The following is a 20,120-nucleotide window of genomic DNA, read 5'->3' on the forward strand; positions in this document are numbered from 1 at the left end:
GAACACTTCAGACAGACGTAGCAACATTTGTCTGAATGCTTTAGCAGAAGAAATCAGTGCCACTCTGGGACATCTTGACTGCTGTGTAAAAAATTGTAGCAGAAAAAAAATCTTAATTATGCTTCAGAGATTTTCCATTAATGAGAAACATCTGAAGTTATTGGATTGGAGAAGGGAAGAAAAAGCAATAGTTTGTGAGATTTTATAAAATACTGAATTGAAGGATATTATGTATTTAGGTAAAAGTCATTAATTCAAATAAATCTTTGAATGAGAGTTCAAAGATTGTTTATTGCAAGAATGGGCTTATTTTCTGCCCCTTCAGAGTTACCTTTAAAAATACCTCGGTCGAGATGCTCCATGTACTCAGCCTGACTGTGCAAAAGTTGTTCAGGCTGTTCTTGCTGTCAGTAGTTACTTTCCCAGTTGTAGCCAAGGTATTCCACCTCTCTATTGTTTCAGGAATAGTAATTGTACTACATCTTATTATTGTTAAAAATCTCTAGGAAAAAGGCAGCCTACAGAAGAGACTGTTAAATCTTAGGCACTAAATAAATCTCCAAAGAGTCTGTTTTATCATACCCTTTTTTCTGCATGTTTTGTGTCTCAATAGAATGCCTGCAGTGCATCAGTTCTTAAATGCAGCCTGTTGTTCTTAGGAGAAATACACATATATGTTGTCAGTACTGTAGAATGTGATCTATACTGTGCTGCTTATGGTGTCTCTTATGTGCTGATTAAAAATCCTTCCTGTGTTGTGCTTTCTTCCAAAAAATCCCAACAAAACAAACCCCTTAATTACCGTGAAACAGCTTTGTTTCTCTTGCTTTTTTTTTCTTAAGTTGTCTTCTGTGTGCTCATAGATCTGTGGGAGAAATGCATGCAAAGCTGTCTGTTTTTAAAACCATTCTGGACTCTTTGGTATTACTCATATGCACAGGCATATATGTGTACAGTAGTTGTGGAAGTGTTTGGTTTTAATGTAAAACCTTTCTCAGTGGTGGTTTTTTTGTGCCTGTGTTCAGACTATACAGAGAGTGTACTGAGATTCAGTAAGTAATGAACCCAAAAATTTGGTATTTGGAGGAAAAATGGTGAGCTGTGAATTTACAGCAATTGTACCAGTTAATCAAAGAAAATTGTCTTTTATGATGGTCTTCATTTTATCTGCAATTTTAATAATTACAAAGCTTTTTTCCTGGGATGAGCTCTGTTATAACTCTCACTTGGTGATTTCCAGGCAAGCTGTGATAAAGGTTTCCTCAACAGGGTTACCCAGTGTAATTAATTTTCTGTTTTAAGATAAAAAGACCAAATTCTTTACATTTTATTTAGAAACTGTTTACCACTGTTCTTTGTTTAACCAAATCAGGGATGTCTTTAGTTTTCAGTCTTAGTTCAATATTGATGTGGTGTGTTTACTGTGACTCTTGGTGCCAGATTGAAGAATATTAAAAGAAGTTGAAAGCTTTCTGTTTGCGTAAGTGTTGGGTTGTCTAAGGGTTGGTTTTTTTTCTGTGAGCACAAGAAGCAGCAGATGTTGAAGACTGGTCAGGGAGGTTCAGATGCTTTATAGGAGGGACGGGTGGTGCTGGGTTGAGAGCTACTCCTGCTTGGGAGAAAGTTCTCCAGTATGAAATTCTTTGATTTGGTGCCTGAACACAGAGGGGGAGGAAGCCTTTAGGTTCTGAAAGTCCATGTTTTTTATGGACAAAATTGCAAAATTCCTCTGGTTCTCAAAGGATTGCAGGTGCCTTTCAGTCTCACAGTTAACACTGCTGTCTTGGGCCTAGAAGAGGCTTTCTGAAAAGTTTTCTTATGAAGACAGGCTCACTTGTAAGGCTGTGGAAGATGGTCCCAGAAGACTGTAGCGTTGTAAATCTGTCAGTAAAATAATCTCCGTATTAGGGGACGGCAAGCTTTGAGTGCAGAACTGGGGGTTTTAAAGTGCTTTTCTGAAAGCTGTGTTAAGGCTTTTATGCCTGTTAATTAAAACTAGTAAAATTACAGACATTGCTTTTGGTTTCCAGCGCTCATTATATTTTTGAGATGGAAAGTCCCGTGGCCTGTTCGTAGTGTGTATGCTACATTCATGCAACCTTCTGGTTTTTACCTTCTCCTTCGAGAGAAAAAGGTTTATGGATTCAACAGCAAATGCAAGAAGCCTTGCCAGTCAGCTCATTCGTTTTGTTGGCTTAAATGTCAGCCAATTTAACCAGACTGTGTTTTTTCTCTTGGCTGTTGAGAGAACAGAACCTTTCTGCTGAGAGAAGGTGGAGCTTTTCATCAGTACAATCTCTCTAATCAAGGGATATCTATCAAATGGAATGTCTCTCTCTCAATTTGGCTGTTTGATAGTTGATAATGCTTGTGTCTGTATGGGGGAGAATGCATGCCTATGTCGTAAAGAATATAAACTTGCTGTGATTGCCTAAGTAAATCCTGAGTCAGAAAGAAGATAAGCATAGGATAGGAAAAAAGGGCTGCAAGATTTGACCCCTTTGGCAGATATGGATTTTTTCTTTCTTTTAAATTCTGTACCAGTGGTATGGTTAAGTATGTCTGTAGTAATGATTAATTTTATTTATTTTTTAACTTAAAGGATTATTAAAAAAACAAAACCACAACCCGCAACCTTTTTTTTTATTTTTGTCCCTTATTACCCTTAAAGGGCAGAGGGGTCGTGTGGGGTGAAGGTAAGGAAAAGGATTTGCAATCTTATTAGGGCAAGCTATTTTCCATATATTTCCTCTGTTCACAGAGGTTCTTCCCGTTGGTGATCTAGATCAGCAGCTGAATATAGATGCTCTTATTCACTTAGGGAGGAGTCTCTTTGCCTGTATTAACTAGGAAAACTAGCCTCAGATAAGAAGTTAACCTTTGTGAATGCTTTTTTACCTCCTGCTTTCAGTAATTGTTTGGCTGCAATTCTATAAACACGTAAAAAGAGGCGCCACCTGAGAAGTTCAATTCCGTATTGAATATTGTTTCATTCATAGGCAAAAGGCTGGGAGAGTCCTTTTGCCCTTTTTCACTGGGAAGTCAACCTGGGCTGTGATGTTTGACTTCATAGTTACTTTTCTTTTGTCAGTAGCAAAGGCCTTGTTTGTCATGTGTCACTTATGTCTAAGCAGTGTGGGGTCTTTGCCCTAGTGCAGCATAAAAGAAAAACTAAGTAATTCTGTTTCTAATAAAACAGTCTAGTTGGGCTGAATCATTTTGTTTCTAAAGACTGAAGGTGGAAAAATGCAGCAGAAATTTTTTTTCACCGATGTGAACAAACATGATTTGAGACAAATACAAAGAACAGATGCAGTGAGTAAGATGCCATATTTAAAATCTGTTCTTGTACAGTAGGATTCGGATTGTAAGGAAGTGCATCTATAGGAGCTGTGAATTTTATGAATGCTCAAACTGGTGCCTTATGATTGGAAATAAATTATCCATTTATTCCTCATTAGTGTAATTAATAGTTTGCTTTGTATTTGATGTACAGCATGCTTATGTGATCAATAGATTTTTTTTTTTGCTTTTTTAAAATTCAGATAGATTGAGGACAGATTAATAAATACAAACAATATGGAAAGCTGGCTTTCTTTTTAGATTAAGGGGACAATATCCTGGACAGGTGTTTCCTGTTCCTGTTTTAAATTAATATTGTTTGCAGTTCTCTAAACTTTTCAGACCCTTTTTTCTGAAGGCTTGGATTATCACCTTCAGAAAAGACTTATTCCTAAATTAGAGGCATCTAACATTATTAATGCAGCTAAACAAATGGTGCATAGTTTACTGTGTGCATGAAAACGTTTAACAGACCTGTAACTTATGTAATTAAAATGCTGGTGGAAGGTTAAATGATTATCTGTTCAGATTTGAATGGCACAGTGAGCAGAGCAACTTTAATGGTGAGGACCATGTGAGAGAGAATTTAGTGATTCTTATTCTTGTTTCTAGTTGGGTGGGCTGTTTCTGTTACTTGGTTGATAAAACCTTGTTTGATTTTCCATCTTAGATCCTAAAAACTGTAAGTCTCTTGATATAATCTTATTTCTTCAGAACTCTGCCGCAGCTCTACCTCTTTGCAGGTTTTTCTAACCATCTTTACAGGGTTTGGCCCACTGCTATGTAGATGTACTCATTTGGTTGTAGCGATTTTGTGAAATCAGGTTGTGTCCCCCATGTGTTTCTGCATCCCCTTCTGTCCTAGGAGTTCCTATGGAGTGCTGTTACCTGCCTGCTTCCATGTCTTAAACCCATGGCTTGAGTTTGTTGACCCATCCTTATGGGCCGTGCCATGGCCGTGCCGTTGTTCAAGCACTGCTCTTACCTAGGGTTCTCTTCCTCCCCTGTCCTCCCGCTCTGGGTGTCATCTTCAGCTAATGAGTTTCCCAGAACAAGAACTGCCCTTAAATGTTTGGAAAACACCCACTGCATCATAAAACAGCTTATAAAAACAGTCAAATAGCAACTTCAGTGTGTGTCTCAAGTGGAAAAGTAATTTTAAAATGCTTAATCTCTATGTCGATGCATCTTAATGCAGTGTAACATCTGGGAACGGAGGAGTCAGCACTTGGTCCCATCCAAAGTGGAGTTGAAGGACAGGTTCCCATTGACTTCAAAGGGCTTTGAATCAGCAAAATCTTAGTGAGCTTTTGGTTATTTGTGACCCTTCTGAAATAAGCTGACTAAAATTTAATCTGTTAAATACCTTCTTTTCTTTTGGAAATTTTAGCTGAATTGGTTTAAACTTTAAAGGAATAAGCACACAGCATATGTTCGTTGTATATAAAGAACTTAGGTATTTGGGTGGGGTTTTTTTACTTTCAAGGTATCAAGAGTCTTGAGAGCTTGAAGGGAGTAATGGGTGGTGGTGTAAGAATTTTAGCCCTCGACATTGTAAGGCCTCTAATTTGTGATGCATAGATAAGTGGAGAATCTAGTTATTTGAAATCAAAATGCTGTAATATCAGTCTGCTATGTATCCAATGTGTTGTGGACACGTGTGTTTGCTAACTGAGATGTGATCTACTGCAGGTGCTGTGGGAAGGATTCTTAAGGTGCAGAAAAAGGGAGCCAGAACCCACTTGTTTAAATCTGATCTTACCTGGATGATGTAAAAACTATGGAGTTTGTTTTCAGAACCATGTTACAAAGACCACTATTAAATGATATCAAGAACAAAGTGGGAGTTTTAAGACTATTGAAGCAAGCTGAGTTAATTACAGGGAATGTTGGAAAATACTTTTTTCCTACAGATTTTAAGGTACATTTTAGCATAGTTTTCAAGGATTAACTTGTGTTGCTTTTTAATACAAAAATACCAACTTTTCAGTGTTAGGTTGGAGGTTGGTTGTAAGAAGCAAGGGTTCCTTTTATACACTGTCGCTTCCTTCATTTCGCGTCAGGATAAGGACTGAACAAGCCTGTCTCTGCCAGCTTTTCTGGGTTGTATCAGATAGTATAGTATCAACTTGCTTGTCCTCATTCTGTCTGCAGAAGACCAGAATTTGCATTAGTTGCATTCAAGTGTGTGCATCTATCTGCCATGACATCTAAAATATTTGTTTTGGGTACGACCTATTCAGAGAAGATAAATTTATAGAAAGAAATAGTCAAGCCCTGGGCTCTGTTCTAAAACTTAAAACCAAAAATAACAGTGTGTGTTCTCACAATTGGTAAGAATATGGGGAGCATTAGGGGCCTTATTACCACTGATGTAATTATTAATCAAGTAACTTCAGTTTGGATTTAAATTAGATTAAAATGGAGAAAATAAGTATATATATATGTTAGTGGTGAAAATTGATATCTGACAACTTCTTTTAATTTTCTTAAGCTGAATGAAAATTTACTTTTCTGAGAAATTGCTGTTGTTTTAGGGAACTAATACTCGATTGTATAGATCATATTTTCAAAGCTCTGTTCACTGAGACCTTGTCTCAAGCTATCAAGATTTAGCAGGTTCTGCAACTTTGGCCAGAAATGAGAATAAAGAAATCAAAAAGACAGGACACTTCCAAGTACTGGATATGCATCCTTTACGCATCTGAATTAGCAAGAATGCTGATGCTTTGAGAGAGGAAAATTTGTGTTCATATCAGTGAGCATATTTTTCTTTAAAAAAACTGAATTATGTTTCAGTAGAAGGAAGCATTCACTAACACGTGGTTTCCTGCTCCTGATTCCTTTATATTATTAAAATCTTTCCAAATCAACCCCTGAATTTAGTTCATAACCTTAGTTAAAATGGTGTTCCAGCACTTCATGAAACCTTTCTTTAACTGGAGAAATTTTGTAACTATAGTTAGCAAATATTTGCTTTTATATTAGCTTGAGATTTAGAATGCCTCTCAGATTTTCTAATCCATGGGTCTCTTAATTTATGTGTAATGCTCTTCAGCAGTAGACCTTTTTTTATTACTAAAAATTTTGTAGGCTTAAATATTTGCAATATCAAAAGCCAAGAACAGCCTGTTTCCATATAAAGGCATCTGCTTTTTCAGTTACTGCCCAAGTGGAAAATTGGAAAGAAATTGTTGTGCTGTCAGGTAGCTTTAGGGCATTACATAGCTAAAAATTGCTTTTTTCTTTTTCTTTTTTCTTTTTTTTTTTTTTGACATTTTTGAGAATAGTGCACAGGGAAGATGCAAATTTCAAAGAACACTATAGGAGAATTGAGTAAAACCACTTATAAAGGATGTGTCCTCCCCTTCTTTAAAAAAAAAATCAGCAAAACCAACTAGATTTTTAAGAGAATCATAGGCCATAATTTTGGACAAGTTAAAGACAGAAATACAGTAGCTTCAAGTAAGGTCTTTAAAGCAGGCCCTGAACAGGGAAAGTAAATGTTCCTTTTTGAATGCAGCTTCTTAACAATAAGAATATCCTGCTTTTGAATGAGAGAGCATAATTATTCATACTAAGGTGTGGCTTTATGGCACATACAGCAATGCATTAAAAGGGCAGTTTTGAAGCTGCTGCCTTAACTGTATCTCCAGCAGTTACATTTTTATTTCCTACATATCTGTACCCAGTGCCTGACGGTTTCTGGTCACTGCAGCTGTGGTTGTCTAAGATGTTACCCTGTTTTATAATTCACCTCTTTCCCCTTGAATGCCGTTGCTTGTGTGCCAACAATTGTGCCGTCCCATCTCGAGCTTTTGGGCTCCAAGCCCAAAGGTCTGCTTTTATCCATCTGTGCACGTTACTTACTGTCCTGTACAATCTAGTCTGGTGATCCTTTACTCCATGTATGTATATCTTCTATTTCCATCAGGGAACATTTCCAACTTGTTCCACCAATTTGTTCTTCTTTTTATCATGCAGCATCTGAACAAAGGTTGTTATGCAATTGAAATGTGTATACTTTGCTTTTACGTCGATGTCTTCCCTTAATCACATTCACAATTTGTTATTAAACTTCGATCTTTTAGACTGCTGCTTCTTGCAGGCCTCTGTTTGGAGGCAGACGTCGAGGAAAATTTTCTTCTCTAATTTTGTCTGTGAATTATGCATCTTGGAGAGCAAAGAGGCTGACAGATGAAGGGGAAAAAACACATGAGCAGCTCAGGCTTAGAAGCACTCTGTGCTTGTGTTTGACACTGCCTGTGTGACTCTTGGAGGCTCTGAGCAGATGAGCAAGTTATTGTGCAATAGCATCTAGGGTGAATTCTCCAGATGGAGTAACGAAGGGCAGAGCTGCCCTTGTTGTTAAAGGGCAAACATAGGGCATGCTGCAAAGTTCACTCACCAGTTCAGGCTTGTGGCAACGTGTTTATCGGCCTGGACCGTTGTTGTTCCTGATTGTTTGCTTACTGCTCTCCGTGGAGAAAGTGCCCCTGCTTTCCTTCCAGTTTAGTCTTACTGCCTGACTGCAAAGAAGCATCCATTCTAGCCGTGGTTATCAGGCCTGGCAGACTTTTCGTGTTGTCCCCTTCCTCCTCCCTTTGTGAAAAGGGCAAAATAGACGGAGTATATTTGAGTGACGTCTCATCTGCAAACAAATGTGCTGAAAGAGAGAGAAGGTTTCAGCCTCCTCAGTGGCTTTGGTTAAAGAGGCTGCAGGAGGAGGCAACAGAGTGTGTACCCAATAGGTTTTCAGATTGCTTTTGTTACTGAATTGTAAAATTAGTGATCGAATTAGCTGTGTGGGATTTTTTTAACCCAAAGATTCTCATTTTTTCCTAACAGAAATAAAGATTGCAGAAATGTATGGGCACCTACACCTCAAGACATTCTTCTTCAGTCCAGTAGACCAGTCCTATTTTAAGGATAATGTTTTAAGAATAACCTCTGTGTTGACTAAATTTCATTTCATGCATTTTTATATAAGATAATTAAATTTAATTTTCTCATCAACTAATTTTTTTCTCGCTTCTTGCTTTTGAATTTTTTTTTCAGGCTTCCTTAAGCCAGACTTAATATTGATAGAATGAAAAAGTTTAAGAGGAGACTTTCCTTAACCTTGCGTGGAAGCCAGACCATTGATGAATCACTGTCTGAGCTAGCAGAACAAATGACAATTGAAGAGAACAGCAGCAAAGATAACGGTAAGTATATCTTTCACTTTCCAGGAAATGTAATAATTTTAATAAGCCCCACTGAAGTGAGTGTTGTTGGGGTCTATTTTAGTTTTACCAGTTGCATGGACTTCTTCACTAACCTACATGTTTTGATTTGTACTGCATTTGACTACCTTGGTTCTTTTTAACAGGTTTGTGTATTGTCATGTGTTGGTTTGGTTTGCATTGATATTAAACTGTTATACAGCAATATATCAAAAGCTACCTAAACTGATGTTTTAGGGTGGTATGCAGCAAGAATCATAGATGCTCTTTCAGTAATCAAACCCATTATTGTGTGAACATCTACTTCATATGGCTTCAAATTAAAACCTTTTTACAAAATCATTATTTGGTAATACAACTGATAATAATTGCTTAAGTATTATAAATAGAACTGTTTACCTTGTCATTGGTGATGCAGTGCAGCAGTGTGAGAATTGTCACCCCTGCATAGTGAGTCTCTTCAGTGGTATAAAGCCAGCTAGAAGCATTCAGCTTTTCTGAGGATTTTTACACAAGTCTTTGGCTGATCCCATCCATGTACCCGGCTGCTGCAAAGTTCATATTAATGATGATACTGCTTTTGAATGCAAACTGCAGTAATAAGAACTGGAAGAGATTTTGTTGCTTTGTTCTGTTTCTTGGGCTGCAGCTTTTAAGCCATATTTCATCTTCTATGCTGATTAGTGTTATTTCTTGCTCTGCTGACATCTAAGATTTTCACAAGTATCAAGTGATCAGTATTTTTTCCCTAGCACCAAGAAATGATTCTGAGCTTTCCTATTGAAAACTGACAGAGATGGGAAATTGGAGCAGAAGTAGTGGCAATGGAATTTGCCCTGCAGACTTTTAAAACCCCCATCCAAAATCTGTTTTGTACCAAGCTTTTAAAAGCTGAATTTACCTTTGGCAAACAAAGCTTTTTTTTAGTTTTTTCTTTTTTAACCTGTAATTCCTGTTCTATTCATTGGTGTTGTCCTGTCTTCTTCATGGGCCATGCCCAGTAGTTCAGAAAGTGATGTTTATCACCACTTTTTATGCGTTGATACAAGTCTACTCTGAAAGATTAATTGTAGTGGTTTTGCACTGATATCTGTGAAGAACTTTCTGAGACACTGAGAAGTTATCCCACGTGATTTCTCCTTTATTAGCCTTTGTTACTGTGCATATTTTGTTCAGACCTGTATATGCTTCTGACAGGTTGATTTAATTATGCAAATAAGCGCTAAGAATATTACTTTCATGATGGGAAATCAGCATCAAAAATTGTCACCAGCACCAGTGAATGTTGTGAACTGGGCAGCTGAATTGATTCAGTTGAAAACTGGATCCATGAAGAATAAAACACTTCTATTTTAAACTGGATCATGTTCTGGGTGCCAGCTGGAGGAACAGAGGACACAAGAAATCATTTACAGAAGCATGAGCTTATGCCATCTTAAACCATGTATAAATCTATTTACAGTTTATAATATTTATCTGAGAATTATCTCAAGCAGCAATACTTTGATGTCTTCTGCATGCTTATCGCCCAACTTTGACAAATGTAACTTCTCAGTACATGTTTAAAGGGATGAAAATACAACTGAAGCACATTCTTTTAATTGTGAATTCATTGTTCAGCTTTCAGTGCTCCTTTTATTTTGCTTTACACATTATTTCATTGGCCAAAAGGAAGCTTATATGCTAATAGGGTGTGATACAGTACAGACTGTGCTTACAACTGCAAAATGTTGTTAATGCCTTAGTGAAGTATCTTTGGATACGTGAAAGTGTTGTTGGTCCTCTCCAAAGAGGAAGGTTAGTAGATAATAAATTGTACTGTTGCTATGTGTGACCTTTAATTCATCATTTTATGTGATTTTAAAAAGTTTTACTGACATTTGCTTCCTTTATCTGATACTTGTAGAATGCAGGTATTAGTATCTGTCCCATCTTTGATCTTGCAAAGATGAACAGGATACTACTTTGTGGATTTTTGGTTTCCTTTGTTTTTCCTTTCCGACCCTCCTTTTCTTAGAAAGTAGGGTTGGAAGAATGCTTGCTATACCAGCTAGTCCAGCTTCTCTAAAGGAAGCTCTAACTCTCCCATAGATCAAGATATTTTGGAAGGAGCAGTTTTCAGACCATAGGAATTGGGGTTTGGGCAACAACAATTGCTGTAAAAAATAAAACATTAGGAAATAAATTCTCTCTTTTGATGAGAGACAAGTTTGGCAGAGAGCACAACCTGGAAAAAAATTCTCCAGTGGACATGATTAAAAAAAAAAAACCCTACTCACAAAGGAGTGCTTAAATGAGAAATGTTTGTCTTGACATCTTGTAGAGTCAGAGTGCTAGAATGCTGTCAATACCTGGCTCGGGTACAAGAGAGGATGTAGTCTCTTGAGTCTTGCAGTGATGGCTACATTAGGATTTTGAAAGTGCACCCTTTACTGCAATGGTGCTGATCTGAGAGGGCAGGAGTACCCAGCTCCCTAGTTTTGCTTTTAAGAAGCTTAAACAGCTCCTTTACCCCATGGAACAGAGAAACACAAATGCGCCCAGTTCGCGGGCTTTGGATCTGTTCTTAAAGAAACTTAAAAAGCACAGCTTAGTAAATCAAAGGCAAGCCAATATCTTGATCTACAGAGAATCAAAGTCAGGGATACAAACAGTCTTCAGAAAGTGGTTCTTCATATGTGGTTCATTTTCAACCGCTATTACATCATGACCTTGAGAAATGAGATTTGAAGGGCGTTGCAACTGTTCTCATGCCAGAAGGCCAGGATAGACCCCCGAATGCTGAAGGCCTTTACAGCATTTTTTTTTCCCCACTGTTGTCCAATTTTGGTTTTATTTTTTATTCTTCCTAGCAAATCACCCATCTCGTCTCCTGTCATTCCATTCTGATGGCTGTGTTCACTGAAGGATGTAATTTTATACAAGCTAGCTTTTTCCCTTCCTGGCAAACAGCTGTTTTACTGGACCTCAGAGGCTGTAGAGGCTACATCCACAGAAAACCACGTGTGCTGACCTGGGGTCCACACTCACGTCTCTCTGATTGTTCACATACCTGTCCTGTAAAATCTTTATTATTAAGTTCCAGCTCAGCACTGCAATTCCAGATGTGACTCATGCACACAGTATCAGGGACCTTTCCTCAGGGTCACCCTTTTGCAATAACCTGGCTTGTTCATCCCTCTGGCACACATTTCCTCTCCCAGAACAATCACCTCTGATTTCAAAACTGCTGCTGCTCCGATCCAGAGACCCACCTTGTCATTAGCTCCAGCTTTTGAGTGGGTTGTTTGAAGATTTACTTTTAAAGAGCAGTACTCCTAACGCAGAAGGAATTGTCCCATCTGCAGCTCACAGACACAGAAATAGACAGGCGACTTTTGATTTCTTCGCAGCGCATCGATACCACTGAATCAGCCAGCCTTTTGTGTGCAGTGTCATCTCATACACGGCCTCCTTCATCGCGTGATGTCAGTACAATCTCAGTATGCAGCACTCATCCATCGGCAGCAAAATGGGATTAGCAGGGATCAACCCATATTGTTCAGTGCAGTGGCACAGAGCTGTTGCACTGAATGGAGAATAACCAACAGTTCTGCTTTTGGTTTTGGGGTTGTTTTTTGGAACACGGTCAAATTATTTAGTGAGCAGAAACCTATATATAATTAAATCTGCCTTACAAATTGTGTTCATCATAATTGGCTTCTGGGTGAGGAAGCACCACAAAATCAGATGCATAAACCATAAAAATAGAGGGACCAGTGAAATGCCTAATACCTATCTGAAGCCTTATGAACTGTGGACTGTATGAAGTATACTTTGGGCTATTTCTTTATCTGGCTGTGGCAGCTTTTCATGGTCTCCGTTGCAACATATAAAGCCAATTAGTTGGGCATTTGTTGTTTATTTTTCATTCTGCCTTGATTCAAGCACACTAACAAGGTGCCGGCTTGCTCTTCTAAGTTCTACCTTAATATGCGTATTCAGCTTAATATTGAAAATACTAAATGGTAATTTGTAGCAGTTGACAACTAAATTTGCTCCTGAAATTTTTTCCTTGCCAGTGACATACTAATGAAATTTGGCTAGAAGTAACATCCAAATCATGCATATTTAAAGCCCAATTAACTGTAAAATTTATGCAAATACTTTAAATACATATGAATATGCTCGCTAATGAAGGCGGAAAATGGGGCCGTATTGTCTAATGTTATAAAATAGATTATCGCAAGCTCCAAGCATGCTTTGAAGAATTAAGAGATACGTTCAAAAATACATCCACAGCTCTTGCATGTATCTTGGAAAGCCATTCTATATTGCCAGGTTTTATTTTTATATTTAGATATATACACAGATGCATACTAATCCAGTCAAGTGAAATTCTGGTAGCAATGGCTTGATTAATTTCTAGCATAGCATTTGCCTCCGTTTGGTCTGTTTTCGCTCAGTGATGTGACCATAGGATCCCGTCTCACAAACACTTGCATAATTTTTTTGTAATTTTACAGGTGTGAGTAATAATGGAAGGATCAGCTACAGTAAAGTGCGTAAGTGTTTCTTAGGTTTAAGGCCTTAATCACTAGTTACGACTCTGATAAGAGGAATGACTGTTTATAAAAATTTGACACATTGCGGTACTGTCTCAGAACATCCAAATGTCTTTGTAGTTGTAGTCATTTCATATCATCTTCAGTACAGCTGAGAAACTCCCATTCCATCTGCTATGTGCAATTCCTTCAGTATGGAAGGAAAACAGTGTGTTGCACCATATTTTCAAGCCAGCGTTCTTGAATTGAAAATATGAGCACAGAAATACTTACTGGTAATAAAACAATACAGTTTCTCTGTTGATACTGGAGGAAAGTATCAAAATAAAAAATACTGGGGGGAGAGGGGAAGAAAAAAATCCCCAGAAGTACTAGAGGTCATTCTAGAGCTACAGATTGCTGCAGATAACTGGCAGTTGTCACAGCTAAATACTGAACCATGTACTGTCCTTTAGACCGTCCTGATGATGTTTTTATTATAGTCTGTACGTACCCTTCTGTGCTGTGGCATACATCAATTTCTCTTATTACTGTTCAGTATGGTTTCTCCATCCCACGTACACTGCACAACATAGTGTTCTTTCTTCCCTTCTGTTTTAATTTGCTTCTTCCCACAAAACCTGGAGGCTCTATTCATGTGTGGAAGTGCTTATAAAGTCAAATGAGCATGAAAATTCAGTGCCTGAAAGCGTGCTGCAGAGACCTGTAGTCATGGGGTGGGGGGGATGGTTGTCCTCTCATAAGCATTTACCTTCACAAGCAGAATGCAGAATTGGCAGGAAAATGTGCTGCTTAGATGCAGAAGTGGACCAAATTTCTGCTAGCGTAGGCTCACTGATGGATATGTAGAGATTTGTTCTCAAATAGCGTTCAGATGGACTTGCTGAGTACATTGGAGTAAAATGAAGGTACCTGGCCAGCACCATTACTTCTGAAAGTAGGGCAGAAAGGAGCCAGATCCTCCGTTTCCTGATTTCGTTGGCAGTGTGACCTCCCAGATGTTTGCCTTGGGAGCTACAGGGTAGCTGTGTGTGGGGAGGTAAGGACCGAGGCCAGGGAGGCTTGAATCTTGGCTGTGATGCTGACTCACATGGATTTAAGGTGTAGATGCCTTCTTTTAAACAGTAGGAAATACATAAATCTCAAGGGCAGGTTTTCAGCTTTGCATATTTTTCATTTGATTGTGATCATCTTTGTCTTGGTACCTAAACTGAAGGCAAAAACTTACTGTATGTGAAGTCAACTTTGAAAGGCTTTTTGTAGTGTTTTTCAGATGTCTTGATCTTATTTTTTTGTCTTGTGTATTATCTATTGGTTTTGTAGTTTAAACAGACTCCTTGGGAAAGTTTCTGTCCTTTCCATCCCAAATTTAAAAAAAAAAAAAAAGTTTACAGGTCATTGCATAGCCTTTTTAATCATTGTGATGCTTAGTTTCTGGGAGGAACTGAGTGTTTTTAGGTTTCTCTTGGCACACTTCTTCAAACATGCTACCAGTATTTCTTGTCCTGTGTCTTCCAAGTGAAGAACATTGGCTGTGGATGTGACTCAAATGGATTAATTTGGGGAGGAATCCCTTGAGGTTCTGCAGAGTTTTTAGTTTTGGTCTAGTTAATAGTTTGAAGGTATCACTTGAATAAATATGGGTTTATGTTATATTCAGTGGTTGCTCTAGTTTTAGTGTTCCTGGATATCACACTATGGACTCCAAGGAAACAACCTCATAAAATCATGTATAAAAAGTACAGTATTTTACACAGTGCTCCTCATGTATCTCCCAGAGAGTGCAGATATAGCAAATATATAGCTGCTTTGGGTTAAGTATTTATTCTGTGCCAGCCATCACCTGCAATCAGCTAATTTTGCTAGAGTGGGTCTGACAGCCTTGCAGCAGTATAATTAAATACTGTACGGTGCAGCATGCTGGCTCCGAGACATCTGAAATTCACGTGGTTCCATTCTAGGGTTTCTGAAGAAAGAAAGGGCTGCTTGGCATCTGCATCTTCAGAAAAGCAGTTTGTTCAAAATATTTTGTATTGCAAGTCCAAAAAAATAAATCACTCTGTATTGCTAACAGACATGTAAAAAAATTGAGTAATCACTAATGGAGCATGCATTCAGATTAGTTAAATGAATGTGTAGTAGATGATGCCAAAATATGAGTAATCTATACGACAGGAGCATTTGAGACAACGGATATAAATCATTTTAAAAGGTTATTGTGGTGGATCACAAGCTTCATGAGAGAATGAAGATGTATTTTCGTGTGTAGATTTGACAATGCCCCATTCTCTGTTAAAATGGAAAAGAAAAAAACATGGAAGTTTTCTGGAGCAAGGGTGAGGTCAAGATGGGTGGTAAAGAAACTGTTCTATAAAAACTGGTAGCTGATTTTCAGGGTGTTCAATGAGATTTTAGTAGTTGAGCTGGTCTAAAGTCAAGCTGCAGCTAGAAGGGGTGAGTGTGGTTCTGCCTCCACCCTTCTGTCAGCACCCACATGCTGCATGCCCTGTCGTGTTCTAGTTCAGAAACCTAAATCAAAACTGCACATCTTTTTTGCTGGGGAAGGACCTTAAGCCACCTTTTTGGTACCAGCAGTGAATTGTGGCAGGCAAATTGGTGTCACACAGAAGTTCATCATTACTTAGAAAATGGAGCATGCCTGGGTTCAGTTCCCATTATATACTCAAATCAGAAATCAAAAATGCTAGGTCTGTGTAATCTGTCTTTGATGAGAAAAAGCCCTCCTCTCATGTACTTCATTTGTATGAAATTTAACTACTTATTTATGTATTTGTATGCTTTCCATGTCCAGAATGGATAGTGGTTACTGAATAATACATTTTCTTGCTGACTTCCTCAGTTCTATCAGAGGTGCTTGATTTAAGGGAAAATGTCACCATGTATGACAGGTGATTTTGATTCTTTATTAAAACTACCTGAAGAAAATACCATTCCAAAATCTAGACAGCGAAATCTGAAAGCCAGCTTGGCCTTTTTGTCACATAATAGAGATACTCGAGGGACATAAAAAAAGAAAAAGAGGTAGTTGAATATGTGGTATTAGATATTCATAAAATGTGTTTTAAAATGCATTTACATTCCTAATGAAAACACTTTCTTTCTTTAATCCAGCAGCTGACTGACGTGTGACAGTATGTCAGTGTCTGAGGCTTTGCATAGAAATGCCAGGCAATTCAGCAGCCTTTCTGGAACTCAGATTAAGTAAATCCAGTTAAGTAAATCCAGCACAGGAAAGAAAGTGGTAGTGTGGCTCTTTGTTCACGTAGATGGACAAGAAAAAGAAACGTTGGGGATTTATTGAAAAATTGCTTAACTGGGGAGTAATTTCAGGTCAGGGATTGTGGTTTATTTAAATTGCAGGAAAGGGCAAAAGAGGAGACATCTTTATAATCTCATAAAGTAGTTGGTTTTAACTAATTCCTTGGACAAGCTTCTTGGTTATGTACACTGTTGTTCTACTTGACTCTGGCAGCTCGCATAATTATGAGATAAAAAATCAGTTCCACTTAAATTCAAACATAAATTTCCATCCCTTCACAACTGAAAGATTTCAGCAGCTCATTTGAGTTACACTCAGTTCTTCTATGTTTATTAGAATTGGTGTCAGCATTATGTCAAATTTAGCAAAGCAGTGGCACCTTTCTGGGTACTGCGTTAAGCCCTTAAAATATAGGTGTGTAGTCTAAAATGGGACTGGCAGTGTGGTCTAGCAACTCTTGCAACATCAGTAAGCACAGCTGGTTATATTTTAAACAGTATTTTCTTTGAATGGTGCTGTTGTAATTATTTTGCATTATGCCAATAATAACGGAAGTTTGAATGATAGGATGCAAGAAATACAAGAAAATGATCCAAACGAAATAAACCAGCAGCTCAGCATTTGCCAAACTTGAAAATCAAGTAAGGCAACAGTGCAGTCACTATGTGTTGCCCAATTTTAAACCTTGCTGAAGATGCACGCTTAGCAAGGTAAAATGGCTGTGGCATTGAAAGAAAAGAGTGTGTCTGTGTATGTGTGTTTCTGTATCTGTGTATTTGTGTGTGTGTTTGTGTATGTGTATGCACAACAAAAGTCAGGATACATTCAGATTTCAAGAAATGCTCAGGGCCATTGAAAAGAAAGCCACATGTTCATCCTGTATGCCAGGAAAATATTTCTAAATACTCTCATTTAGAATGTTTCTCTTAACTTTTTTTTCTTCACATTTAAAGACTAGATTTGCATGATAGCATAGTAGTTCCATTAGAAGTTTAAGAGTTGAGCTGAGATTCCTTGAAAGGTGAGTGAAAGATGAAGTGTTTTGTAGCCAAAAGAGGAAGATAATATAACAACTGACCAAATCCAATTAAAAAGGAGCCATGGAGCAACCTCTCTCTCGGCTCCCTTTCCATATTTAGAAGTTTTATCAGCTTGGAGTTACAGATTATAGAGCAGAGTGAGATAAATCATTCACAAGGCCCTTGCTGGAATGGTTGTGCCAGCGTGAGCCAACATGCACGAGTTGCTCAGGTGCTGCAGAAGCCTTGCGCCGTAGGGGCGGCTGGAGATCTGCCTGGCTGTTCTCCAGACTCTAAGGATGACATTTAAGGGCAAGTCTAAGATTAGAGCCCAAAATATAACAGCATTTCCCCAGAGTACTGTACTGGTTTCTAGTTGAGAGACTTCCTGAACTAGGCAGGTCTCCATGCATTTAGTAACTCCGAGCAGATTTCTTCTTCAGTCTCTCCTTGAGACTTCCAAACTTCTGGTAGTCATAACATCCTGTGGAGTGGGGTTTCCACAGGCTGCGAGGAATCGCTTCCATGTGCAGCCTCCCATGCTTTCTTTTTCGGTGACCCTCACTGTTGTGCTGGAGGGAGGCAGTGGTGGAGGCAATTGATTCCTAGGTGCCCTCTTCAGCCCTCCTACAAGTGAGGGTTGTATCATACTTCAGCAGTTTCAACCTGTTTGAGCAAGGAAGACGACAACAGCTTGCAGCAGTAATCTGAAGTGCAGGAGATCCATACGCCTGCATATTGACATCGTGATTTTCTGGTGTTTTTCTACTCCCCTCAATTTCTATCATTCATTTTCTCTGCACCTGAATATTAAACCAATAGCACCATGAAGGTACCTACTGTGCTACCGGAAACCGCTCAGTTGTCAGCTAAGCCTTTTAGTGGTTACTGAGATATTTACCAAGTACAGTGACACAAACACAAGGAATGTTTGGAAGTTTTTTATAGGGAAACATTTTTGTAAAGGCAAACCAAACCTATAATTGCAAAGATAAAATTATAAGAAGCAATTTATAGATGTATGTAATAAGGGCATTTAACTTTTACAGTTTTGACTCCTCTTATTCAAGATCCAAGGCTGCTGCACTGAATTCACACCTTTAAAAAGGCAGTGTTACCCTGTAAATGTAATGATTCAACATAATAATAGTCCTCAAAAAAAAAAAAAGAAATTCCTCAAGTGAAATAAATGAAATTGTAACTTTGGAAAAAGCACTTGGAGATCTTCAGACAAAGGAGTTAAATATTTTTTTTTTCCAAAGCACTTTCTTTAAATCTTCTATCTCACAAACACACAAAAATAATAATGAAACAAGTCTCGTAAGTTAATTTCCAGTAAGAGTTTGCTTGATCATTTTCAGTATTTGTTTCAGCTGTTAGCTGTTACTGTCACATTTGCAGGGAGGAAGGAGTGCAAAATGCAGAGTTCATGTGAATGTTTCTTTAAAAGTTTCTGTCATTTGGCAATGCAAACTTGACTCTGTGTAACATAATTACTTTCCCAGACCAGAAGTCTATATGTTATACCATCATCAAAGGTCATCCCTTCTTCTAAATGAATGTGTACAAGGATTTTTAAAAATATTTGTAAGCAAGTGCTATTAATACTTCTCTTAGCCAGAAGTATACTAGTAATCTGAGAGTTTTTGTAACCTTCATTTCGTTGTCTGTCAGTAGTTATGCCTGCCCTACTACCTGACCTAAATTATTGTTGCTAAATTTTATAATGGACTCCATAATTTAGAACTGTGCTTACGACAGTATGGGAAGGTAATAGTTTCCTACGATGGTAAAAGTTATTTCTATATAATTGGATCTTATTCTTCAGATATTTTAGGAATTTTGTTTTAAACTGTCAAATACGTGCACATTCATTTTCCTCACCAGTGCCCTGAGGAAAAGGAGTTTTTTTAACAGCCCTCTCCCTTCATCCCACTGTTACGTCAGTAAGGAACATAAAACTCAAGCTCTACTAAGTAGTTGGGTGTATTTGTAAACTCTGACCTTTTTTAGGTGCTGCACAGTCCACTGAGACAGATGGATTTTAACATGAGTAGACAAAAGCCGTAACATACAAAGGAAACTACCGACTCTGTGCTCTACCAGCGCAGCTGTATTCCACACGTGGGTGTACGCTCCAGTGTGATTAGTGGTGCTGGAATCCTCAGTGACTGTGACTGTGTAGAGGTGGGTCTGGGTGGTCAGGATGGCTGAGACAGGTGCTGCCACACAAGCAGTTTTGCTTCCAGCTGTATGGCCCTGACCCTTTCCTCTGCTGCCTTTGGTGCTTCCTGACCTCTGTTGAGATGTATCCTAGCATCTTCAGTTTCTCACTAGGGTGAGAAAAGTCATGTTAACTTTGATGTAGAATTTGCATTTTTGTTTGTGAGACAGTAATCTTACCATGGGAGATAAGTTTTCTGTTACCAAGCAGCAGTCTTGTCTCAGACCTTTCTTGGGGTTTAAGTTACCCTCCAAACTGTAACGCTACTGATGTTAGTGGCAAAGCTAAAAAATATCTGATACTTAGACATACATATCCATGCCAACAGAAAAAAAAATATCTGAGGGCTTTCTTCCTATGTTTATTAGGGCTTTAAAACAAAACAGAAAACTGAGGGACTTTTACTTTGCTTGGTGTAGCAGGACGTGGTCAAGGGGAGGAGAGTTTTGTTTCCCAGAAAATACATCTCTTCAAATTAGCTTTTTT

The 20,120-nt window shown here is 38.2% G+C and overlaps 1 protein-coding gene across 1 annotated transcript in view; it reads left to right on the forward strand.

Moving 5' to 3' along the window:
* Positions 1–20,120, forward strand: part of CDK17 (cyclin dependent kinase 17) — a 96,383-nt gene that overhangs the window by 28,708 nt on the left and 47,555 nt on the right. Inside the window, exons 2-3 of the mRNA XM_084276477.1 lie at positions 8,401–8,549; positions 13,073–13,111. Coding sequence (XP_084132603.1) covers positions 8,432–8,549; positions 13,073–13,111 — 157 coding nt within the window. The 5' untranslated portion in view covers positions 8,401–8,431. The remainder of the gene's footprint in view (positions 1–8,400; positions 8,550–13,072; positions 13,112–20,120) is intronic.

The sequence above is a fragment of the Gallinula chloropus genome (assembly GCF_964237585.1).
Source record: "Gallinula chloropus genome assembly, chromosome: 1".
NCBI lineage: Eukaryota > Metazoa > Chordata > Aves > Gruiformes > Rallidae > Gallinula > Gallinula chloropus.